Raw genomic sequence first — 27,098 nt, 5'->3', positions numbered from 1 at the left:
CCCTCCAGCCAGGGTCGCAATAGGTCATCTGCCTTGGATAGCGAGTACTAGTCCTGTAGCGAAAAATGTTTAATCGATACTTTATAGTCCCCACAAATTCTGACCTTGCCATCCTCTTTGAGTACTGGGACAATCGGACTGGCCCACTCGTTGAATTCCACCGGCGCGATGATGCCTTCTCGCTGCAGCCTGTCCAGCTCAATTTTCAACTTTCTCACGCATCATACCGCCTGTGCATTGTGGTGGATGGGTCGCGTACCGGGAACCAAATGGATCTGCACTTTCTCCCCTGAGAAGCTTTCAGTGTCTGGCTCGAACAACGATGGAAACCTGCTCAGAACCTGTGCACATGAAGCATCGTCAACGGGCGAAAGCGCTCGGATGTCATCACAGCTCCAGCAAATTTTTCCCAGTCAGCTTCTGCCAAACAATTTAGGGCCATCCCCTGGCACAATCCACAGTAGGAGTTCATGTACTGCTCCATCATAGGAGACTTTGACTTCTGCATTGCCAATTACAGGGATCAGTTCCTTGGTGTAAGTCCTTAGTTTGGTATGAATGGGGCTGAGCTTGGGCCTGTGTGCCTTTCGAAGGCCTTTTTACTCATTACTTGCACCTGTGTCCAGTTTCATAGATACTGGAATTCTGTTCAGTTCAACTTTCAAGATTATTGGTGGACATTTCGTGGTGAATGTATGTATCCCGTACACTTCTACCTCCTCAGTATGAGTCTCCAATTCAGCCTGATCCACAGTGGATCGATCTTCCTCTGCAACGTAGTGGTTTGCAGGGTTTGCAGCTCGCCTGCACATTCGCTGGAGGTGTCCCATTGTTCTGCAGCCGTTACACGCATAGTGCTTGAAGTGGCATTGAAGAGGCTGATGATCATCTCCACAGCACCAACAAGGTGTTAAGTGCCTCGCATTAACGATTGATGGCGGACTCTGGATCATCTGAGGTCGAGCAGCAGCAGCCGGCGTGTACGTTCTGCCATGTATATTCCTGCTTGAAAACGACGTTACTTTGTGCACAGTACTGGCCGAAACTTCTTTACTCTGTGAAATCTGTTTGGTGTTGTCGCTGGTGGACATAAATGCCTGGGCTATCGTTATGGCTTTACTTCGATTCGGAGTTTCAACAGTCAACAGTTTGCGAAGGATTACCTCATGGCTAATGCCCAGTACAAAAAAGTCTCTAAGCAAAAGTCTCTAGGATTCCCTCAAATTCGCAAAGTCCTGCAAGGCGCCTTAGTCTGGCGACATAGCTTGCCACTTTCTGGCCCTTCGACCATTGACACGTGTAGAGCCGATATCAAAACGCTTTCCTTAGGATTTAGGGGCTCCCGGATCAGCGTACACAATTCTTCATAGGATTTAGCTGTTGGTTTTGCCGGTGCTAGGAAATTCTTCATGAAGCCCTAGGTTGTTGCCCCACAGACAGTTAGGAGGATTGCCCTTCGTTTGGCAGTGTTCTCGTCCCCTTCCAGCTCGTTGGCCAAGTATTGGTCGAGTATCTCCAAGAAGATCTCCCAATCGCCCCTTCTGAGAACTTCTCCAGGATACCAACTGTTCTTTGCATTTTCGCGCGGTTGTTCGTTACTTTGTCACCAATTGATACGTTCACAATAAAGGATGAAACTGAGTACTGTGCACAATGAGAAAATGTGATCTTAGCTCTTTTAATAAAACTCCAGAGTGCAGGTATCTCGTGGGTGGCCTGCTTATATACTGTGCTCCCAAGGGATGCTGGGATCACTTGGGACTCCAATAGGTAGGCCCTCTAGTGGTAGTGTAATACAGGTTACAAGGGGTTAAATACATAACACTCACGTTGTCTTTCGTCTGGCGCTCCCTGCTCTAACTCTAGCTCCAACTCACCATCCTCCAGAGTGGATATTCCTGGACTGCTGCTCGCTACAGCTGAGTATTTTGTGGAGAAAGAAACTGCTTCTTCAAATTCTCCAACTTGCTGGCCCTCTGACAATACCACTGAAAACATAGTGGCAACAATAATTTATTGCAAACAATAGTATCCTCCCTGTAAGAAATATGCTGTTAATGTTGCAGAAACGGCAATTTCGCTAGTTGTGTGACTAGTAGTTGCCTGCGACGGTTCCTGAGTTAAATACCAAATTACACACTAGACAAATGACAATACTGTTAATATTCATTTAATACAGGAAAAGTACAAAACTCACTACTTATACTCTATAAATCTCTGATACAGAAGAAATGCAAGATTCACCACTTATACTCTATAGTTCCTCAATACAGAAGAAGTACAAGACTCGCTACTTATACTCTATTTAACTCTGCTTAACTCTGCAGAAAGGCATTCCAAAGTGTGTTGCTTTCCGTTCAAAATACTAACTCTGTTCAACTCTGTTTAACGCAACTCTGTTTAACTCTGCAGAAAAGGCGTTCCAAATGTGTTCCTTTCCGTCAAAATACTAACTCGCATAGTTATCCAATACGTTCCCGGGTGATCAACCCAGTTCTGACACTGTTCCTTCAAGGGTCTCTCCCCCGATCCCTGGTTCTGTCGAGTGTTGGTCCTAGGTTCTCTCAGCCTAGGTTCTCGCTACCTAGGTGGGATTTCCCCTCCTGGTTAATACTATTCTATAATCTGGCCCATCTCCTTTGACTACACATTTGTCTGTGCCTGGTGATTGGGTTATTCTAGTTACAATCTGTCTCATTTCCTTGATCACATTTTGTCTGTACCCTGTTAATTAGTGTATTCTAGTTACTGGCAATGCTAAGGAAGCATGACTAATCAAATTTCAATTGGTAATTAATTTTATGTTCAAGTCACCTTAACCTTACTCTCGGGGGTCTTTCCATTTTATGCTGCCATCGCCTACATATTTCCACGTTCCTCCCTTTGATCAATCATTGTATATATATTAATGATTTGATCACAGTAGAGGTTCAGCTTCGATACAGGTCCTCTTTGTCTATTTTGTAGCGCTGTCTCTACTTGTACATATCCTAGCTGTAGCTCCAATCTACGTACCAACTTTCTCACATATGCTACCATTATTATCAATGCTAGGAAAATGATTGCTATCAAAATGACCGTAAGATCAGAGAAAAGTCTGATCCAGGGGTGAATATTCACATTCTCTCCCCAATTCCAAATCTTGTCCCACCAAGTGTCAATCTTAATTCGAGTAATTTTGGCTTCAATGTCTCAGGTATTTATTTCCACTTTTCGTAAATTCTGTAGACCAAATCTAATTTATGTCTGATTTCTGTTAAGTGTTCCTTTTGTAACTGGATGTTGATGTCACTTCTGGCAGTAAGTTTCCAGCTGGGTTTTCAAGGTTCCCTGTACTGTGATATTAACTTGTCTTCTTCTTTCGATATTAATAACTTCTTCGTTCCCGACTCTCGTAGGGTGAGTGCAGAGCTTGGTTTGGGTATTGGGCAAATTTGTGTTCTGTAATGTTATGTCTTTTTGGTGGCGGTGAAACAATAAATCCCATTTCCCAAATAAGCACTCCTGACAAATGTTTGGCCTTCACATTCTGCATGGTCAGAGTACAGTTCTTAGCAGTGCTGTTCTTGAAACCACACTGGGCCTCGTTGGTAGGATAGATCTTGTATGGGCAGAGCACAGTCCGGGTAGTTCGGCTGCATTGGTGCAGACTGGTCCCAGTCATTCACGTAGTTAAGTTTACCGCATATGGTTTCATATTGGTCAGGCCTATCCATACTCCGTCTTGTATGGTTCCGACATTCCTTACGTCAAACAGAGTCATGTCGGTCTGGTTATTGAATACTGATATCCCCAATATTATTCCAATCACTGGCGTTCCTGTTGGCCCGGCGTATTCCTCGTTGAACCACACCTTACAGCGTTCTCGCAATTGGCATCCATCTAGAGGATGGTGTTCCTTGTTCGAGATCAGAGTCTGAATTTGGGTATTATTAATCCAGGTGAGAACTTTACCCTCATTAGCTTCCTGCAGGTTTGCCCGTAATTGTTCAATCATCCAGTTTCTATAAATACTACATAAAACTTGCGCCCGAGTTTGGTTCTCTGCTTTCTTGGCAGTATTGATTAATTGGTTGATAGTCTGACCGTGGCTTTCCAATACGGTGACCATTATTTTGTCCAGCTTACCGCCATCTTTTCCTGCTTCCGCTACCTGTCTCTGGTTATTATTCAAACTATTTAAAACCTGACGCTCAATCCCTTTATCTTAGCGTTCAAATTACTAATATCTAAGGTATTGACTCTGGCCATTCCTGTCCCGTACACTGTAACTTATATTATTTACAATACTTCTTTTCCGCCTACTCTTACTTTCCGTTTCCCTCAGTGCTATTTCTTGTCTCAATAGTAGTGAAGTCAGGTCCTGATAAAATTTCCTTAAATTGTACGGGCACCAGTTGGGTAACTGAATGTTACTTATGTTAAGTACAACAGGTATCAACTCATACTGTAATTAGTCTCTCCATGATTACCCCCCATTACTATTTCTACTATCTCGTAAGGGGTTCTCCGTCTCCTCCCTCTGACTCCTGACACCCACTTACACAGTGAAATATTCCAATGCAAATTACAGTAATAAACAAACACACAAACACATAATCATTAGTCCATATTTCAGCTGATTACTCCATTCGTTGGGTAGGTCCCGAAAATGTTCTGATTCGTGGAATGGGATTACTTTTGGCATATAGGTCCATCCTGCAGGATAATAAAACATAATATCAATTGCTCTCCATATGGAGTAGGTCTTCTCAATCTCCTCAAAACCAGGGCAGAGCCAGGCAACGGTATTGGATGGTTTCTAGTCCAAGCGACTGCGTTCCTTTCTATCTCTGGGAACCGCCGTCCTCGTTTCCTTTTCCTGGCCGGGGGGGTGGCTCGAGGTGTGAGACTCATACTTTCGAAACTCTGTGACGAGCCGTCCATTGGACTTGGTACAGTTTCATTGTGGGAGGCACGGGCTTCGTCAGGTGTCCCTGGGGCAGCTACCTGGTCATCTTCTGAATTACTACCTCCTTCTGTGGTGGCTTCCTCTGAACTACTTGCGGCCTCTCGATTTTGGGTAGGCGGCAAGATGGTTATTATACCTTGGGCTGTGTCATGTATGTAACCACAATGTAACACCACTGTATTACTGTATACACTCAACCTAGATGCACACCTTGACCACAAGGGGTGAACTTGTGGGAGACACTCCTTACCTGATCACACAGGTATAAAAAAGGAGGCCCCACACAGGGTCATCGGCTTTGGAGTGCTGTGAATAAAGAGTTAAGGTCACAGAGTGACCTTGTCCCCAGAATGTGCCTCGTGTGGTTCCATACTGTAGAGTAAGGACTTTACATTGGCGATGAGAAACGGGAATTCACGACCCACGAGAATGGCCACCGGTAGCACAGAGGAACGGTACTGTGTTGGGGAAGACTGGGACGATTTTGTCGAGAGGCTTCAGCAAAGCTTCATTATGAAACAATGGCTGGGGGATGCAGCGGCCGACAAGCGAAGGGCTCATCTTTTGACCAGCTGCGGATCAAAGACTTACGCGCTCATGAAGGACTTACTAGCACCTGAAAAGCCGGCGGACAAAACCTTTGAAGAACTTAGCAAATTGATCGGGAGCACCTCAAATCGGCGAGTAGCATAATATGGCCCAACACAGATTCTACACCCACCGATGTCGTGAAGGACAGAGTATACCGGACTTCGTAGCGGACCTCCGGCGTTTGGTCAGCCTCTGTAAGACGCCTTGAGTGGGGAGATGCTAAGGGGCTTCTTTATCGAGGGCATCGGTCATGCGGGAATTTCCCACAAATTAATTGAGACCAAGGATTTGACCTAGGAAGCGGCGGCGTTGATAGCTCAAACTTTCATGGCGGGGGAGGAAGAGACGAAAATAACATACGCACGCAATTCTGCCTCTAACACGGCGATGGATCAGGGATTCAGCATCATCAATGCAACTCAGAGCCCTGCAGGCAGGCAGGGGCAGTCCGACATTCCCCAGGCAGCAATAGATGCCCGAGTAGGACTTCAACAGAGACAATGGCAGACTGAACGGACATTCTCGCCATCACAGTGGACAATGTGGCCCGGGATGGGGCCATTGACACCCACTAATAGGGTACTTAAGAGCAGTCAAAGGGATAGTCAGAGTGGAATGCCTGGCCATAGTCCCTTTGTTCCCAACAATGGAAACTTTAACTCATGCTGGAGGTGTGGGGGAAAACACTCAGCTAGATCTTGCAGATTTCAACAGTTTGTCTGCAGGAACTGAAATCTCAGTGGCCACTTAGCTCGAATGTGCAGGAAGCCTGCAATCAGACTAATATATGAGGTGGATGGACCAGAAGAGGGTTCTTTGAGGCAGGATGACTTTTGGGGCAAATTGATGGATGCCGAGGTTCAGCAGGTCCATGTGGCGAATATTCACAGTTCATACACCAAAACACCACCAATGATGATGAGGTTTTATTAAACGGTATCCCAGTACACATGGAGCTAGACACTGGGGCCAGCCAGTCACTCATGGGCGTTCAGCAGCTATGGCCACTTAAAGCTAGTAGACCCAAATTAGCACATATCGAGACACAATTACGAACTTACACTAAAGAAATCATTCCGGTGCTAGGCAGTGCAATGTTGGCTGCCACACACAATGGGTTAGTGAATCGACTGCTGCTCTGGATTGTCCCGGGCAATGGTCCCGCACTGTTGGGGAGGAGCTGGTTAGCCGAGATGAACTGGAAATGGGGGAATGTTCACGCAACGTCATCTGTGGAGCGAAGTTCGTGCTCACAAGTCCTACAACAATTCGATTCACTATTCCAACCTGGCGTCGGGACTTTCAAAGGCACTAAAGTAGTGATACACTTCACCCCGGACGCCAGGCCAGTGCACCACAAAGCCAGAGCGGTGCCGTATGTGATGCGGGAAAAGATCGAGAGCGAATTGGACTGGCTGTTGAGAGAGGGCATCATCTCGTCTGTTGAATTCAGCGACTGGGTGAGCCCCATTGTTCCCGTCCTAAAAGTGGATGGCTTTGTCAGGATCTGTGGTGACTACAAGGCCACCATCAATTGGGTGTCCCTACACGATCAATACCCGCTCCCGAGAGTGGAAGACCTCTTCGCCACGCTGGCAGGCGGCAAGCTCTTCACCAAGTTGGACCTCACTTCAGCCTATATGACCCAGGAACTGGCCGACAAATCTAAACTACTGACCACCATCACTACGCACAAGGGACTGTTCATTTATAACAGGTGCCCGTTTGGCATTCGATCAGCAGCCGCAATTTTTCAACGAAACATGGAAAGCCTGTTTAAATCCATTCCGGGAACGATCGTATTCCAGGACGACATCTTCATCATGGGTCGAGACACCGAGGGACACCTCCACAACCTGGAGGAGGTGCTGTGCCGACTGGACCGGGTAGGCCTACGACTCAAGAAGTCTAAATGTGTGTTCTTAGCCCCTGAGGTTGAGTTCCTGGGCAGGAGGGTTGCTGCAAATGGGATTTGGCCCACCGAATCCAAAACAGAGGCGATTCGACGAGCACCCAGGTCCTGCAACACATCGGAGTTGCATTCATTCCTGGGACTGTTGAACTATTTCGGGAACTTTCTGCCGAACTTGAGCACATTGTTGGAGCTGCTACACGCACTCCTGCATAAGGGTTGCGATTGGTTTTGGGGGGTCTGTCAGAAATGGGCTTTTGATCGGGCACAAAACCTACTTTGTTCAAACAAGTTGTTGACCCTGTACGACCCCTGTGAAAAATTGGTTCTGACATATGATGCATCATCCTATGGGGTTGGGTGCGTGATTGCAGCAGGGTAATGCTGAGGGTCAACTACAATCTGTGGCTTATGCCTCCAGGTCGTGCTCTCAAGCAGAACGGGGATATGGGATGGTTGAGAAGGAAGCGCTTGCATGTATCGATGGTGTAAAAAAATGCATCAGTACCTCTTTGGTAGGAAGTTTGAAATAGAGACGGACCACAAGCCACTAACATACCTGTTGTCAGACAGCAAGGCTATCAAAACCAACGCATCAGTTCGCACACAGCGATGGGCTCTCACGCTGGCTGCTTATGACTACTCAATCCGGCACCGGCCCGGCACTGAAAATTGCGCTGACGCGCTCAGCAGGCTTCCACTGGCCACCACTGAGAGGGCAGCGGAGCAAAGCGCTGAGAGGGTCATGGTTGTCGATGCCTTTGACATCTCAGGCTCCTCCATCACAGCCCGCCAGATCAAAATCTGGACTAACAGAGATCCCCTCCTATCCCTGATTAAGAAATGTGTCCTGACTGGGGATTGGGCGCCCGCACACGGAGCATGCCCTGAGGAAGTCAGACCGTTTCACAAACGGATGGATGAGCTCTCCATCCAAGCCGACTGCCTACTATGGGGCAGCCGGGTAGTTATGCCCCAGAAGGGCAGGGAGGCATTCGTCAGGGAACTCCACAGCGAGCACCCAGGCATTGTGCTGATGAAGGCCATTGCCCGGTCACACGTTTGGTGGCCTGGAATTGATTCAGACCTGGAACATTGTGTTCACAGGTGCACGACGTGTGCCCAGCTGGGTAATGTCCCCAGGGAGGCCCCGCTCAGCCCATGGCCCTGGCCTACCAGGCCATGGTCACGCATTCATGTTGACTACGCGGCCCGTTCATGGGAAAGATGTTCCTTATGGTGGTAGATGCGTACTCGAAATGGATCGAGTGCATCATTCTGAATTCATGCACGTCATCCACCAGCGTGGAAAGCCTACGTGTGACCTTTGCAACCATGGCTTGCCGGACATCCTGATTAGTGGTAATGGCCCATGTTTCACAAGATATGAATTCCGAGAGTTTATGTCGGGCAATGGCATCAACCACGTCAGGACTGCGCCGTTCAAGCCGGCCTCCAATGGCCAGGTGGAACGTGCGGTCCAAATTATTAAGCAAGGTATGCTCAGGATTCAAGGACCCTCCCTACAATGCCGCCTATCACGTCTGCTGCTGGTCTATAGATCCCGACCGCACTCGTTCACGGGGGTCCTACTGCAGAGCTACTAATGAAACGGACACTCAAAACTCGGTTGTCCCTCATTCACCCAGTCCTGACCAACATAGTTGAGGGCAAGCGCAAGTCACAAAACGAGTACCATGACCGTAATTTGAGGGGGAGATGTATAGAAATAAATTATCCTGTATTCATCCTCAATCACGCCATGGGGCCCAAATGGCTTGAGGGCACTGTAATTGACAAAGAGGGGAATAGGTTCATCGTGGTAAAAGTCAACAATGGTCAGATATGCCGTAAGCATCTGGACCAAGTAAAAAAAAGGTTCAGCATCGACACGGAGGAACATGAAGAAGACCGTGAGATGGAGCTCACACTACCGCCAGTGAACGAGCAACAAGAGCAATCCGAAGAATGCACAGTCCCTGCGGTCAGCCCGGACAGGCCGGAATCACCACAGGTGACAGACACTCACGTTAGTGTCCAACAGCCAGAGCCCCAACTGCGGCGCTCCACGAGGGAGCGTAGACCACCTGAAAGACTAAACCTATGATCCCAATAAGACTTTGGGGGGGGGGGGTAGGTGATTTCATGTATGTAACCAAAATGTAACACCACTGTATTACTGTATACACTCAACCTAGATGCACACCTTGACCACAAGGGGTGAACTTGTGGGAGACACTCCTTACCTGATCACACAGGTATAAAAAGGGAGGTCCCACGCAGGGTCATCGTCTTTGGAGTGCTGTGAATAAAGAGTTATGGTCACAGAGTGACCTTGTCCCCAGACTGTGCCTTGTGTGGTTTCATACTGTGGAGTAAGGACTTTACAGGCTGGGATCGGGTTAGCTGCTGGGTCGGGTGGGGCGAGCCTGGTCTCCCCTGAATCTAACATGATGTGGTACATGTGACTGTTTTTTTTCCCAAAGGGTTTGAGCTGGTTAAGGTGGTGCCACTTATACTTCTCTTGGCCATCCATAACCTTGAACACTGAGGCACTAGCCTTTTCCATTATACTAAATGGTCCGGCATATTTAGGGGCAAGGAAAGTTCCTTCCTTCTAGATTTTTACCATTATTTGGTCCCCAATTTTTAGTTCCCATGGGTGTACCTTTCCATCAAAGTAGGCCTTACTTTGTTTATGTTTGTTTCCCAATTTCACTGCGGCAGCTATTCTAGCTGCTTCCAAATACTTGATCAAGTCTGACATGTATTTCTCTGAGGACAGGGAAGTTTTTTGGATCTCATTCAAAGCTCATCCCATGAAGGCTTGACTACCTCTCATAATCCTTCCGGTCATTAGCTCGTGGGGTGAATAGCCTGTAGAGGCTATTCACCCACTGTGTTTTGGATGGCCATTAGTACATAAGGGAGGACCTTGTTCCAGGATGTGTTGATCTGTACTAATTTTCGTAACATTGTTTTTAATGTTCGATTCATGCGCTCTACCACTCTGCTTGATTCCGGGTGGTAGGCGATATGGAATTTCTGTTTTCCCCTGCCAATTGCATGACCTGCTGCATAACTTGTCCCGTGAAATGTGTTCCCTGGTCAGAATCGATGCCCTCTGGCAATCCCCATCTGGAGAACACTTCTTCCCTAAGTATTTTTGTGGTTGTGGCGGCCGAATTATTGTTAGTTGGAAATGCTTCGATCCATTTGGAGAATACGTCCATTACTACTAAGATGTATTTCTTATTACTGGGACAGGTGGGTAAAGGTCCTACATAGTCTATCTGAAGTTGAGTCCAAGGGCCCTAGCCCTGTCTAGTATGTCCTAATTCTGCCTGATTTTTGTACTGTGTTGAATTGTTCTGAGCACATATCAGACAGTTTTTGACATACCCTTCCACTTCTTGCTGTATTCCAGGCCACCAGCATAGCTCCTTCAATTTGGCTGTTGTCTTATCTATTCCTTGGTGCCCATTGATATTGTGGCATTGGTTAATCAATTCTCCCCTTTCTGACACTGGGACTACATAGTTGCCATCTTTAAGTACTAATCCGTCGTGGAGCTGTAAATTTTGCCCTAGGTATGGTTTGGGACTTGGGTTTCCTAATTGTATGTTTTTAAGATCAGGGTCTGTAGCCTGGCTGGCTGCCAAGTCCAGTATAGGGCGGGTAACAGCAACTGGTGCCATTGGTTGTGGTTTTTACGTTTTCCAAGGGGTCCCATAGGAAACCTGTATGGGCTGCTTCTTTTGCTAGTTCGTCCGCCATTCGGTTCCCCAAGGGGGCATTCTTAGCATGTGCTTTAACTTTGGTTATGACGTATGGACCTTGGTTTGAGGCGGCTGTATCAAAAATCAATTTTAAAAGTGGAGCTGTAGCTAGCGGCCTTCCGTCTGCGGAGGTGAAACCTGTAGCTTGCCAGATGAGCAGGAAGTCAGTCAGACTGTTACATGTGTAACTGCTGTTGGAATAAATTTGGACAGATGTCGGGTAGTCTTCTGGGTGTATGACTACGTAAGCGATCGCGCTTAGTTCTACAATTTGAGCTCCTTTACTCCCTTCTAATTTAATTGCCGTCTATTCTAAAGCCTGCTTGTCGTCCGGGGTCATTTTTATTGCTGAGAATCCTGTGCACTGCTGGCCGTTTATAATTGTGGAAGAGCCGTCCATATAAACGTGGGTTTTAAATTCGACTTTGTGACTGTTGTCTCTTCTTCCCTCCCTTTCTGACTGAAAGGAACCATCTAAGGTACCCGAAGTCAGAATCTCGCACTGATGTGGGTCGCCAGGGTACAACATGTTTTGAGCTAGATTAGTAATCTTGGGCTGGTACTGGACTGCAATGTCCTGTCCTTGGAGAAGGAGGGTCCATCGTGCGATTCGCTGGGAACTGACTGAGCCTTCCTTGAGATTTCTGTCCATCAGCATTTTGATGGGGCTGTGTGACGTTAAGATAATAAGGGAGCTAAGTCCAATTATGGGGGAGAATTTATGTACTGCCCAAAAGACACTGAGGAGATTCTTCTCAAAGGGCTGGAAAGTTGCTTCAACTGGTGTTATGATGCGTGAGGCGTAAGCTACGGGTTGGAGTTTGTCATGATGGTGCTGTAACCGTAACCCCGAGAGGCCTGTGTTATCAGCTTGATTCCAAGCATTTTTTTTAAAGCAAAGTTTTAAGTGCAATTTTTGTCACCATCAGTAGTCCTGCTTAGAAGAAAAAACACAGAAACTCCATTGTGGCTTTTTCGTACCAGCCCAAACGGGTTAATTCATCAATCCTGATCCCCTTTCTGATACTGAGGGAAACATCCACTCTAATCCAAAACTTAAAATTTTACAATGCTCAAAATATTTACATTCAACTCTGCAAAAAGGTGTTGCTTTCTGAAATCTGGTGCAGAGAGTTATCTTCCTTTTTGCGCATTTTAAAAGTTTGACAAACACAACAATGGTACCAGCAATCTGTAAAGCAACACCACGCATACCAATAGCATTCATTGCAATCCTTCTGTACACCACGCATAATAGCATTCCCTCCCTTTTCTCCATTGGTCACTGATTCTGGAATTGGTCAGAAAATTTTATTTTAAAGTACCAAATATATGTGATTGCCTCATGTCTGGAACTAGAGGTTTTTCACACAATTTAAACCAACAAAATTCCACCATGGCCATAATGAAAGTTTGGTTTTCACAGGTTAATTAACCTCAATAACTCCAAATTAATTCAAACCAATTTCAAACTAACCAGTGCTAGCTGAAAAACTACACGACAAGTTAACATCTACGTGGTTTTTAACTTTACCATTCACACTGAAGCATCGCACGCAATGCATTTCATAACTTTTCAAACATCCATAGTAACAAATTCTATGTTCTTAGATTCATAGAAATGCTTTTCTATTTTTTTCGTCTCTTAAACAAATGGTTTATTACCGTAAACACAATGCTTCCCTGAACCACAAATATACATTGCCATTCTTGGTACTTCCTTTTGGATCCCACAGTGTCCTGCTGCTCACCTTGTTTCAGTGTTTCCTGAAAACTCTTGCCGTCAGCTTTCAGATTTTTAAAAATGTTTTTGCAGCTACTGAGGATCTGCTTCAAGTTCACATCCCCTAACTCTGGCTTACCCTTATTTTGTTGGACCACTTGAGGGCCGTCTTCCCCAAAAGCATGCATAACACCCTTTTGCACAATCAATTGGCTTTCTAATTCTTTGATAGTTTTTTTGCACTGAGTATGGTCTGCTCTGTTTTCCCTATTGGTTATGTGAACCGCTTGAAGGAGACCTGCTGCTAATTCGCAACCTTTGTTTTCTGAAACATATACTTGGTTTTGAGCCTCTGTGCACTTTTGCCTCATTTTCTCTTCATTTCGCTTGTTATTTTCTGCCATAGCCATACTAGAGGTCAGATGTAACGTATGGAGTTTCTTTTATCGTTTTGGAGAGTCTCAATTTGATTAGCTTGTTCTGCCAATTTAAGCCTCAATCCCTTAACTTCGTCTGTCCATTTTCCCATGTCTGTCTGACTACCTGATAATTTGTGCTCCCATTGGTTTTGTGAAGTTTTGTTAAAGTCTCTCTGCTTAAGTAATTCTGCATAACATGCTGCCATTAAGACACATTTAGACTCCCTCTTTTCTTTTTTAGTTTTGTCGAAGAATGAGTCTCCTCCGGGAAATCCGGGTGAGCTCATTGTTTCAAGCCATCCCCTGACATTCTCGGTCAGGGTCTGGTTGAACTGCTCTTCCCACGACTGGGAGGTTCCACCTTTTCCTGTCATTTCTCTTCTGACTTTCTTAATTTAATTTATTTTAACTCAGAACAGTACCATCTGGGTCTAAATGTTGCAGAAACAGCAATTTCGCTAGTTGTGTGACTAGTAGTTGCCTGCGACGGTTTCTGAGTTAAATACCAACTTACACACTCGACAAATGACAGTACCCGTTAATGTTCGTTTAATACAGGAAAAGTACAAAACTCACTACTTAGACTCTATAATTCTCTGATACAGAAGAAGTACAAGATTCACCACTTATACTCTATAGTTCCCCAATACAGAAGAAGTACAAGACTCACCACTTATACTCTATTTAACTCTGTTTAACTCTACAGAAAAGGCGTTCCAAATGTGTTCCTTTCCGCTCAAAATACTAACTCTCATAGTTACCCAATACGTTCCCGGGTGATCAACCCAGTTCTGACACTGTTCCTTCAAGGGTCTCTCCCCCGATCCCTGGTTCTGTCGAGTGTTGGTCCTAGGTTCTCTCAGCCTAGGTTCTCGCTACCTAGGTGGGGTTTCCCCTCCTGGTTTATACTATTCTGTAATCTGCCCCATTTCCTTTGACTACACATTTGTCTGTGCCTGGTGATTGGGTTATTCTAGTTACAATCTGTCCCATTTCCTTGATCACATTTTGTCTGTACCCTGTTGATTAGTATATTCTGTCCCATTGATTACATTTTGTCTGTACCCTGTTGATTAGTGTATTCTAGTTACTGGTGATGCTAGGGATGCATGACTAATCAAATTTCAATTGGTAATTCATTTTATGTTCAAGGCACCTTAACCTTACTCTCGGGGTCTTTCCATTTTATGCCGCCATAGCCTGCATATTTCCACAACATAAATGCCTTGACTATCGTTATACCTTTACTTAGATTCGGAGTTTCAACAGTCAACAGTTTGCGAAGGATTACCTCATGGCCAATGCCCAGAACAAAAAAGTCTCTAAGCATTTGTTCCAGGAATCCCTCAAATTCTCAATGTCCTGCAAGGCACCTTAGTTTGGCGACACTTCCTGGCCCTCCGACCGTTGACACGCATAGAACCGATATCTCGCCATCAAAATGCTTTCCTTAGGATTTAGGTGCTCCCGGACCAGCGTACACAATTCTTCATAGAGCTTAGCTGTTGGTTTTGCCAGAGCTAGGAGCTTCTTCATGAGGCCATAGGTTGTCGCCCCACAGACAGTTGGGAGGATCGCTCTTCGTTTGGCAGCATTCTCGTCCCCTTCCAGCTCGTTGGCCACAAAGTATTGGTCGAGTCTCTCCACGAAGGCCTCCCAATCGTCCCCTTCTGAGAACTTCTCCAGGATAGCAACTGTTCTTTGCATTTTTGCGCGGTCGTTCGTTACCTCGTCACCAATTGATACGTTCACAATAAAGGATGAAACTGAGTACTGTGTACAATGAGCAAGTGTGACCTTAGCTCCTTTAATAAGACTCCAGAGTGCAGGTACCTTGTGGGTGGCCTGCTTATATACCGTGCTCTCAAGGGATGCTGGGATTACTTGGGATTTCAACAGGTAGGCCCTCTGGTGGTAGTGTAATACAGGTTACAAGGAGTTAAATACATAACACGTTGTGTTTCGTCTGGCGCTTCCTGCTGTAACTCTAGCTCCAACTCACCATCCTCCAAAGTGGATATTCCTGGGCTGCTGCTCGCTACAGCTGAACATTTTGTGGTGGAAGACGCTGCTTTTTCAAATCCTCCAACTTGCTGGCCCTCTGACTATACCTCTGAAAACATAGTGGCAACAATAATTTATTGCAAACAGTAGTATCCTCCCTGTAAGAAATATGCTGTTATGGTGTCTTCTATGTTTTCCCCATTGACATACTGCCCAAGTACATGTCTAATTCATGGATGGAGGCAAATAAGAAGTAGCGATGAAATGCTAGCTTAGAGCCATGGGATGGCCACTTGTATGGCCGTCTCTCATGGACTCTATGGACTGGTGACTCACGGTCTCCAAGATCATTTTCTCCAGACAGATTAAGGACTTCACATTGTAGGATGCTACCATCAGTTTCTCACTACTCTCTACTGTTGTGATGATTCCTTTTCGTGTATTCATAGAAATTGGTGAAATGCTGACTGTTTCAAAAGCCCTGTAATTGGCCACTGCCTCCCAGACCAGGAATGCAACAACTTTCAGCATGCAAGTTGGCGTTAGTGGTATCTTTTATGACCTGACCCAGCATCACTGAAAAATGTGCATAAAGGTGCACTGTATCATGTGGGAATATAGGTTGCCTTATAATTATTAGAGAACGGCTAAAGGGTTCAAAGGGATCAGCACGTGTCCAGTGTGAGGAGATAGCTGGTTTAGGTGTGTTGCTGCCATGCTGAACCATAGCACTGGAAATGGGCGCATTCAGCAGTCACTTACCTTGGCAACTTTCTTCCATGTGTTAAACTTCTTGCATGTCTCAGGTGAAGACCGCACCACTGCGAGATCTCAAATTCTGGCCTCTTGTGCATCCCCAATTTTAGTCACTCCACTATTGGTGGCCATGCTTTCAGTTGCCTGGGCCCTAAGCTCTAGAATTTCCTCCCTAAAGCTCTTCGCCTTTCTACTTCTCTCTCCTCCTTTAAGATGCTCCATAAAACCTACCTCTTTGACCAAGCTTTTGATCACCTGTCCTAATATCTACTTATGTGACTCGGTGTCAAATCTTGTTTGATAACGCATCTGTGAAGCGCCTTGAGACACTTTACTAAATTAAAGGTGCTATATAAATATAAGTTGTTGTAGTTGTTGTTACTGCATTCACCTCTGCCCAGTCTAGCCCTGCAGCCCATACAGCTGTATTCTGAGGACGTTACATTTACATATCAACTGTGGCTTGACCTCTCGCAACATGGCTCTGTGCGTGAAGGCTTCTCTCCTCCTGGAGGCTTTGCAGTATCCTCTACTATCTATCCAGCAATAGCCAAAAACAGCTTTTCACAGACTGTACTTTCTTTGCTTTGAAAGTGCAAGTGCTCATTTTAAGAGTAGCACAAATTGGGACAGTGGCCTCCACAAATCCCAGGACGGGACTCAAGAAATCCTGGGAGTGCCGCAGAATTATTTAAAGGAGGGGATCCTCCTTTAAGACGCTCCTTAAAACCTATCTCTTTGACCAAGCTTTTGTTCACCTGTCCTAATATCTATTTATGTGGCTTAGTGTCAAACTTTGTTTGATAACGCTCCTGTGAAGCACCTTGTGCCACTTTACTAAGGTAAAGGCGCTATATAAATACAAGCTGTAGTAGTTGTAGTTCATGAGCAGGAGTTCCCCTCCACGTGCTTGCAATGCAGCATACGATTGTGCATTTCTTGGTGCACCACCGCTGTGCTAATAGGCAACATCTCACTTACTGTTCCATGATCTGCCAGCAGCAAGAGGCTGAGATAACCAGTTATTGCTCCAGTCACAATAAAATCTTTTGCTAGCATGGTGCATTTGATTTAATAGAAATTTTCTCTACTTCTCTCACAATTACCAGCTGCTTCCTTCCTCTTTAATTTATCTTTTTTAGTGGTGGCTGGTGTGCAACGACCACCACACGTTAAAAAAATCCACGCACAGGCATCTTCCACCCTTCATGATGTAGTTCAGGACCTGAAATATTTGGTCCTTCATTGAAACACCTGTGAACTCATCCCTTTTTGGCGTGGAAGCAAGTCATCCTCGCTTCGAGGGACTGCCTATGATGATGAATTTATCTTTATAGTAATAGTAATCTTATTTTTAAACTGTCCTGATTATACTATATATACATATGTATCTAATATTAAAAATATTACATCTACATACAATTCTTGTCTGCAAAACCTTACTTCCTGTTGTCAAGTCCTTTTTACACTTGAACTTTCCGATGATAAATTCCTATGTCCATATTTATAATGGAAACTGTCTCTGCAAACTTGTCAGCTTATAATTGCCTCCACTGCAGCACCTCCACTGACAGGAGGATGAAATTACAACCTGACAATTTTTATACAGCCAGTTTCCATTATATATTAAGACAGGAATGTATAATGGTAAAAATTGGCAGGCATTAAGACTTATATATAACGCTATTCTATTAAGTTACTCTGTAACTATTATAGTACGGTTGATAATTTTTAAAATATTTTTTCTTCAGTTACATCAACAACAACTGCGTGCTATATAAACTGCGTTTATATAGCACCATCAATATAGAAAAATATTCCAAGGTACTTCACAGATGCATAAACAGAGCGAAAAATTATAGCACATATGGTAAACTTTCAGAAAGAGAGCTTTGATTTTAAATTATTTCACAGGTAATAAAGCTCCCCAAATCTCTTGTCGGACAGAAGGAGTATGCAGTGGAACTCCAGCTTGCTCGGCACTTTCTCAGCTCTCCTGAATGCTCTTACACCTCTGAAAAGAATGGGACCAATGAGGACATCCTGGGCACCAACTCTGGCCTAAAGGTAGTTAGTACTCAGTAGTGTGATATAAGATGTCTCGGATGGTCCTCTGTTTCAGCACAAGGTTAGTAACCTTGTCTGATTTATGTGTCCAATTCATTCGAAAATAAACCATTGTGTATTGTGTCTTTGACAGTAATTTCATAAAACATTCGCTATGACGCCATGTAGAAAGTGTACATTGCACCCTGTACTGGAGACCGCATTAGATTTGGAAAGATGCATGCTGTATAATCCATCGAACCAATCGTTCCACCTGATTGCTAAATGCTACTTCATTTTTTCATTTACTTTTGCTCCCTGTGTTTAAAGACTTAAGTGTAGCTATAAGGAGGCATATCATAATTTATCAGTGTGAAGTTATCTTGCATGTAATCGTGATGAATTGCTCAGAAATTTAATAATGGCTAAACAAACACAAGACATGATCATTTATTTCTAATTAAAATGTTATTAAGTGTTTGGTTGATGAATTCTAATCATTAAAATGGTGAAATGCAACAAATATTTGAATTAGGGCTCACCCAATACAACCTATTGAAAAAATCTGAAATATTTTCCCCATTCATTTGTGCCGTCAGTTTGGCGCGCGAGTTTTTTTTGGTGTATTTATTTTTTTCGAAGTTTCCCCCTGTAATTTGCGCTGGCATAACTCATTTAGTTACGATTTTTCTAGGCCAGTTTTTTTTAACGTCATAAGGGGGCTGCGCCGGTTTTTTCAATTGTTTGCAGTTTGGCCAACATTTTTTTCTCTTAGGTCGGAGCCACTCCCGAAAAATCTTCTGGTGAGTTAAGAAAACCAGCGCACATTCACAAATCTGCGCTGAAAGATGCCATTGTTTTTAAATCTAACATTTTAGAGGGAGTCAAGAACAATAATAAAGTGCAACTTTTTTTTACCTGTCAACGTCTTGAAACAGGGCTGGAGCGTCGTAGGTTTGGCTGGCAGAATTGGCCCCGTGCCTGGACATAACGGCTCGGGGCTCGGCTACAAAACAAGCTGTGGGCGGGGCGGGGGGAGCGCCGGAGGCGAGAGAGAGAGAGAGCGAGTTGCCAATCGGAAGGCTTGGAGAGTCCGGTCAGGGGGAGGGAGAGAGAGAAATCACAAGACTCCAATTAGTAAAGGCGGGGGAGGGGGAGAGGAGAGAGAGAGAGAGAGAGAGAGAGGTGCCGATCGGAAGGCTTGGACCCCGGGGAGGGGGAAGGAGAGAAGTCACAAAACTCCAATTAGTAAAGGGGGGGATGGAGAGAGAGGAGAAGTCACAAGACCTTTGGGTATGGTCCATCCATACAGACCTGGAAAGCAACAAATGTGAACCTGTGCTACCTGCTTTCCTGCTGTTTTGAGCTTCTTTCAAAGGTTAAATTTAATTATGGGGGCTGTTGTGTATGGAGAAAGAGTCAGACTGAACACTGTGAGCTCAAAGTAAAGTATGACCTTAGTCTTTTATTGCAGGTCTCCAGAGTGCCTCTCCAACCTGTGAAGCCTCCTTGAATACCTGTGCTCCCAAGGGATTATGGGATCTTTAGGACTCCAGAGGATGAGCCCTCTGGTGGCTGTACAAAGTAAATACAAGTATACATATATAACAACACTCCCCCACCAAAGTCAATAGTGTAACTATTTACAATGTGAGTCAATCTGGGGCCCTTCTTGCTCTGGTTGATTGTCTCGGTGTGAAAGCTGGTGTTGTTTAATCATTTGTTGGGCCCTTGCTGGGCTACTGTGCAGTTGGCCTTGTTGGGCTGCCTGGTGTGTTGTGCCTTGCTGGGCTGCTGTGGATGATGGGTTCTGCTTCGTGGTCAACCGTGGTGCTGGTTGCCACTGGTGTGTATGTTGGGGTATCAAAAAAGGTAGGGTCCAAGGTGGGTTGCTCAGGATAGTCCGTGAATCTGAGTTTGATTTGGTCCAAGTGTTTCCGGTGAATGAGTCCATTTGAAAGTTTGACCCGAAAGACCCTGCTCCCTTCTTTGGCCATGACAGTGCCGGGAAGCCACTTGGGACCTTGTCCATAATTCAATACAAATACAGGATCATTGATTTAAATCTCATGTGACACATTTGCGCTATCATGGCATGTACTTTGTTGAAGCCGCCTGCTCTCTACCTGTTCATGTAGATCAGGGTGAACTAACGAGAGCCTTGTCTTAAGTGCTCTTTTCATGAGCAGTTCAGCAGGTGGGATCCCAGTGAGTGAGTGGAGTCTGATGTAGTGTCTAAGCAGGAATCAGGATAGGCGAGTCTGCAGTGAGCCTTCAGTTACCCTCTTCAAGCCTTGGTTGATGGTTTGCACTGCTCTCTCTGCCTGACCATTGGACGCTGGTTTAAACGGGGCAGATGTGACATGTTTGATTCTGTTACGGGTCATGAATTCTTTGAACTCAGCACAGGTAAAACATGGCCCGTTGTCGCTCACCAGGACATCGGGTAAGCCGTGAGTGGCAAACAAGGCCCGCAGGCTTTCAGTAGTGGCAGCAGACATGCTAGCCGACATTATCTCACACTCAATTCACTTGGAGTCCGCGTCTACAATCACAAGGAAGATTTTACCCAAGAATGGGCCTGCATAGTCAACGTGTACCCTAGACCACGGTTTGGAGGGCCAAGACCATAAACTTAGCGGCGTCTCCCTGGGTACATTGCTTAACTGTGAGCATGTATTACATCTGTGAACGCAGGACTCTAAGACCGCATCGATACTGGGCCACCACATGTGGGATCTGGCTATCACTTTCATCATTACGATGCCTGGGTGGGTACTGTGGAGGTCATTGATGAAGGTGTCTCTGCCCTTCTTGGGGACCACTACTTGAAGGCAGTCTGCCTGTATAGACATTTCATCTCTGCGCCACTGGAACGGCTTTATTTCTTCCTGCATTTCCACTGGAACACTGGACCAGCTCCCGTGAAGCACACAGCTTTTGACTAGAGATAATAAGTGGTCCTGGCTTGTCCAGGTTTTGATCTGCTGGGCAGTGACGAGTGATTGCTCACTCTCAAATGCTTCCATAACCATGCCTAGATGTGCAGGCTGTGCCATTTCCACCCCCGTGGTGGGCAATGGCAGCCTACTGAGAGCATCGGCGCAGTTTTCTGTGCCTGGCCTGTATGCGGACAACACTGAGCGCCCATCTCTGGATGCGGGCTGATGCGTTGGTATTTATCCCTTTACTCTCAGAAAACAGGGATATAAGTAGCTTATGGTCAGTTTCCAATTCGAATTTTAGCCCAAACAGGTATTGATGCATTTTCTTTACCCCATAGACTCACACTAACGTTTCTTTCTCAATCATGCTGTAGGCTCTCTCAGCCTTCGACAGACTCCAAGATGCACAAGCAACCGGTTGCAGTTTCCCGAAATCATTAACTTGTTGCAATACACACCCGACGCCATATGACGACGCATCACATGCTAGTACCAAACGCTTACATGGATCATACAACACAAGCAATTTGTTTGAGCATAACAATTTTCTCTCTTTTTCATAGGCATTTTCTTGGCTTTTGTCCCAAACCCATTCATCCCCCTTTCGTAGTAAGACATGCAGTGGTTCTACCAGTGTGCTGAGACCCGGTAAGAAGTTACCAAAGTAGTTCAGGAGTCCCAGAAACGACTGCAGCTCCGTCACGTTCTGTGTCCTCGGTGCATACTCAATTTCCTCCATCTTTGCGTTGGTGGGCCTGATGCCGTCCGCCGCAATTCATCTTCCCAGAAACTGCACTTCAGGCATCAGGAAAACTCACTTCGAGCATTTTAAGCTGAGCCCCACATGGTTGAGTCGACTAAGAACCTCCTCCAGGTTCTGCAGATGCTCGGCTGTGCTCTGACCTGTGACCAAGATGTCGTCCTGGAAGACCATGGTGTGCGGGACCAACTTCAGCCAGCTTTCCATGTTTCTCTGGAATATTGCCGCCACTGATCAAATTCCAAACGGGCATCTGTTTCAATTTAAAAAGACCTTTTTGCGTGTTGATGCAGGTGAGGCTCTTCGATGATTCCTCCAGCTCCTGCGTCATGTAGGCTGAAGTCAGATCCAGCTTTGTGAACGTCGTTCCTCCTGCCAGCGTTGCAAAGAGGTCGTCGGCCTTTGGTAGTGGGTATTGGTTCTGCAGGGAGAAACGATTGATAGTTACTTTGTAATCGCCACAGATTCTAACGGTGCTATTTCCCTTGAGGACTGGGACGATAGGACTGGCCCACTCATTGAACTCGATTGGGGAAATGATGCCCTTTCTTTGCAGCCGGTCGAGCTCGATCTCTACCCTTTCTCTCATCATGTACAGTACTGCTCTCGCCTTGTGATGGCTGGGACGCACCCCTGGAATTAGGTGGATCTGCAGTTTTGCTCCTTGGAATTTCTCGATGCCTTGTTTGAACAGCAAAGGAAATTTGTTTAAGACCTGGGCACACGAAGTGTCGTCAGCGAGCGATAGCGCTCAGACGTCACCCCAGTTCCAGTGTATCTTTCCCAGCCAGCTCCTGCCGAGCAGAATGGGACCATCACCCGGTACCACCCAGAGTGGTAGCTTATGCACCGCTCCATCGTAGGAGACCTTTACGGTAGCACTGCCGATTACAGGAATCAGTTCTTTCGTGTAAGTTCTTCGTTTCATGCGAACTGGACTTAAGACTGGCCTTGAGGCCTTGTTGCACCGCAACCTTTTGAAAGTCTTTTTGCCCATGATGGACTGGCTCGCACCCGTGTCCAGCTCCATTGACACCGGGAGTCCATTTAGTTCAACATTCAGCATTATCAGGGGACAGTTCGTGCTGAATATGTGCACCCCTTGTACCTCTGCCTCCTTGATCTGAGGCTCTGGTTCGTCGTGATCCTCCGTGGATCTGACCTCCTCTGCAACATGGTGATTTGTAGGTTTAACAGGCTTTGCAGCTCGCCTGCACACTCATTGGAGGTGTCCCATTGTTCCACAGCCCTTGCAAACGTACTCTTTGAATCGGCATGAATGGAAATGATGATCACCCCCGCAGCGCCAACAAGGTGTTAAAGATCTTGCATTCATCACCCTTGATGGTGGACTCTGAGATATCAGTGGATGTGTAGCTGCAGGTATGTGTGACCTGCCCTGTATGTTACGATTCGAAAACAACATCACTTTGTTCACAGTACTTGTAACAGCACTTGTGTGCTGAGAGATTTGCTTCGTATTGTCACTGGTGGCAAAGAATGCTTGGGCTATATTGCTATGGCCTTACTCAAGGTTGGGGTCTCTACAGTCAAAAGTTTGCGAAGTATGGTTTCGTGGCCAATGCCAAGTACGAAAAAGTATCTGAGCATGTGCTCCAAATGTCCTTCAAATTCGCGATGTCCTGCAAGGCGTCTTAGCTCGGCGACATAACTCACCACTTCCTGGCCTTCTGACCTTTTGTAGGTGTAGAACCAGTACCTCGCCATCTGAACACTTTCTTTCCGGTTCAAATGCACTCGGACCAGTGTGCACAAATCATCACACGATTTTAGCGTGGGTTTCGCGGGAGTGAGCAGACTGTTCATGAGGCCATACGTTGGTGCCCCACAGACGGTGAGGAAGATCGCCCTTCGTTTGGCAGCGCTCTCTTTCCCATCTAGCTCATTGGCCATGAATTATTGGTCGAGTCACTCCACAAAAGTTTCCCAATCATCTCCCTCCAAGTATTTCTCCAGGATGCCCACTGTTCTCTGCATCTTTGGGTTCACTATCTGTATCTCATCGCCAGTTGTTGTGTATGGAGAAAGAGTCAGACTGAACACTGTGAGCTCAAAGTAAAGTATGACCTTAGTCTTTTATTGCAGGTCTCCAGAGTGCCTCTCCAACCTGTGAAGCCTCCTGAAATACCTGTGCTTCCAAGGGATTATGGGATCCCTTGGGACTCCAGGGGATGAGCCCTCTGGTGGCTGTCCAGAGTAAATACAAGTATACATGTATAACAGGAGCAACACTGACAATACCTTGTGCGAGCCTTCTGCATCATGGTGCTACGTAGGAGACAATTGATTTGACTTCATCGCATGAGGAACATCAGAGCCCGTAAGGTGCTGGGCAGGGGGCCTTACCCACCGCGGGTATATCGAGACAGGCGTTTGTATCTCCACCTTAGTGATGCAGACTGTGTCAGATGGTTGCGTTTCTGCAAAGAAGTTGTAAGTGAGATCTGTGAGTTGGTCAAAGCAGACCTGCAGCCGAGAAGCATCAGGAGGACTGCTTTGTCAGTTGAAGTGAAGATTACAGCTGCACTTTTATTCAATGCCTCCGGATCGTTTCAAGCTACAACTGGGGATGTGTGCACCATCTCTCAACATGCAACACATGTCTCCATTCACCAGGTCATGGCTGCACTTTATGCGCCTAGGAATGACTTCATAAAGTTCCCCATGACCACCCAGGCAATGCATGACAGGACTGTGGGCTTCTCCAGGATTGCTGGCTTCCCAAAGGTACAGGGCTGCATTGATTGTACCCACATCGCCTTGTGGACATCTTTGAAGGATTCCGAGATGTACAGGAACAGAAAAGACTTCCGCTCCATTAATGTTCGTGTGTGACGACATACATCGCATCATGTCAATTGATGCAAGATACCCTGGCAGCACCCATGATGCGTTCATCCTACATGACAGCGTTATATCTGCCATATTTCAGCAGCAGCAGCCACGAGGACATCGCTGACTACTGGGAGACCAAGGGTACGGCCTCGCCACCTGGCTCATGACGCCCCTACATGTAACCCGGACGGAAGCTGACTGTCAATGCAACATGTTGCACATTGTGACGCGCAGCATCATTGAGAGGACCATTGACATATCAAAACAGCATTTCCGATGCCTGGACCATTCCGGAGGCTACTTGCAATACTCCCCAGAGCTTGCCGGTCAGTTCACTGTTGTGTGCTGCATGCTGCATAACTTAGCCATCATGAGGCAGCAGCACCTGGTAGTAGAAGACCCACCTGAGGTGAGAGTGGCTGATGATAATGATGTGGACGATGCAGGTAACGAGGAGGAGGAGGACGATGAGGAAACCATGCAAGTGCCTGAGGCCGGAGCACGACGGCGGAGGAGGGCGGGCCATTGTGCTCCTTTAACGATTGCTCGAGCCTTGCACCAGCAGCTCATCCGTGAACGCTTTACTGATGCCTGAGGGCTCAGCGACAACTGTTCCACATGGGCATGTTTACTGTTTGGAGCTGTTCCGTAATGTTGAGTTGTATTACTAGAACATGATTCAGTTTTAATGTAAAATATATTTTATTCAAAAGTTTACAATGTACTTAACTTAACTTTAATAACATTATTTTTGTATCAAACTTTACTTTAATGTCACTCTTTAAGACCACTTATAAACTTGTAAATTTACATAACTTACAAAAAACTTTTAATTTGAGAACAGTTACCACAGTAACAATAATAATAACAACAACAACAACAACAGCAAAGAAAGGCTGCACCCATCTCTCCTCCCCCTTATTCTAAGACCGCCCACTGCGCTTGGTCTTGGACTGTCCACCACCTCTGCCCGCAGGTGATGGCACAGTTTCTGGGCTTGATACCAAGCTTATTTTTTCTAACATCTCAGGTATGCGCACCTCTTGAGGGTGGGGGTGGCGGAGGGGGGCAGCGTCGGCGTCAGGCGGAAGGTTGGAGGGCCCAGGCGGCAAGTTGGAGGGCCCAGCTTTGGGCTCTTCCGAGATTGGTGTGAGGATTGGAGTGGGAGTGACAGTTGATTCTGTCAATGGATGCGGGGTCTGGGCGTGTTCCCATATTGCAGCAGCTAATTCCAACTTGCAGTCCCTCATGCGCCCTGACAGTGTCTCAACGACCTGCAACATTACCTCCCTCATGGCCAGTTACGTGGTTTGCACTACCTCTGACATTCCCTCCCTCATGGCCACTATTCCCTCACTGATGGTCCCGGATATCGCTCCCATTTCTCGTGTCATTGCTGTTACTTCTCCCGACAGTCCCGTTGCCTCTTTTCTCACCCCACTGATGGCGTCCAGGAGTGATCGGGTAAGGTCAGTGTTCTCCGCACTCAATTACATCATCTGAACTACATCTGTTAGATCCTGCACCTCAGGAGAGCGTGGTCAAGTTCTCCTTCCCCCCCCTCCCTATGGGTGTGGCTCGCACCCCAACACTGGGACCCGCAGTCTGTGACTGTGGGGCCCTGGGTGTGCCTCGCTGCACCCCACCATTGGTATCCGCATCCTCGGAATGTGTGAAACCATGGAATGTTCCACCAACACTCAAACCACTAGTCACGGAAGGGGCTGTCACCTGCATGAGCGGCACCTCCTCCAAAGTCAGTACAACTGTGGGAGCTTCATCCAGCTCCATCCCCTCCCCCTCCCCCTCTTGGTCTGGAGGGTTGGATTGGAAGATGTTCTCCTCCTCAGGCTCGTCCTCGTCTGAATCTTCTTCTGCATTGTCAGGGTTGGCCTCAAGATCTGCAAAAAATAACAGAACAGTCAAATGGTTAGCAGAAGAGGAGGGGGCAGGTTGGGTGACATGAGTAGGCTCACACATCACAGGCCAGGCAGCAGGCTGATTTGAAGGACCATGATGAATTTGCAGGACTTCCCCTCTCCCTCGAGTGTGGGCCCAGCGTGTGCAGTACTGATTGCTTTTTTCCAGGCAGGACCCATCAAAGCCGCGACCCTCTCTTCCAAGGGTATCAGTGGGTGCAGATTTGCTGTGCTTCCTCCTGTTCGAGTTCTTTCCTTTTTATTATGTGCCACCTTCCTCTGCAAAGATGAAAATGCAACTTTTTAGAGAGGATGTCTTCCTGCTGAGGGGGACACACAGCTGGTCACATTTACAATTGCAATTCCATTGAATAAATGAAAATATTACTTACACCAGCTACTTGACCAAGGTCCTGCCACTTTTTACACTGGCCTCT

General features: G+C 46.2%; 1 protein-coding gene across 1 annotated transcript in view; it reads left to right on the top strand.

Annotated features, from left to right (window-relative positions):
• The window catches only part of ofcc1 (orofacial cleft 1 candidate 1), a 322,692-nt gene that overhangs the window by 61,432 nt on the left and 234,162 nt on the right, over positions 1-27,098 (top strand). Inside the window, exon 4 of the mRNA XM_070880295.1 lies at positions 18,050-18,202. Within this exon, the coding sequence (XP_070736396.1) occupies positions 18,050-18,202 (153 nt within the window). The remainder of the gene's footprint in view (positions 1-18,049; positions 18,203-27,098) is intronic.

Source organism: Pristiophorus japonicus, chromosome 1 (genome assembly GCF_044704955.1).
Source record: "Pristiophorus japonicus isolate sPriJap1 chromosome 1, sPriJap1.hap1, whole genome shotgun sequence".
Taxonomy (NCBI): Eukaryota; Metazoa; Chordata; class Chondrichthyes; family Pristiophoridae; genus Pristiophorus; species Pristiophorus japonicus.
Note: the sequence above shows the minus strand (reverse complement) of the source record. Positions and strands in the feature narration are given on the sequence as shown.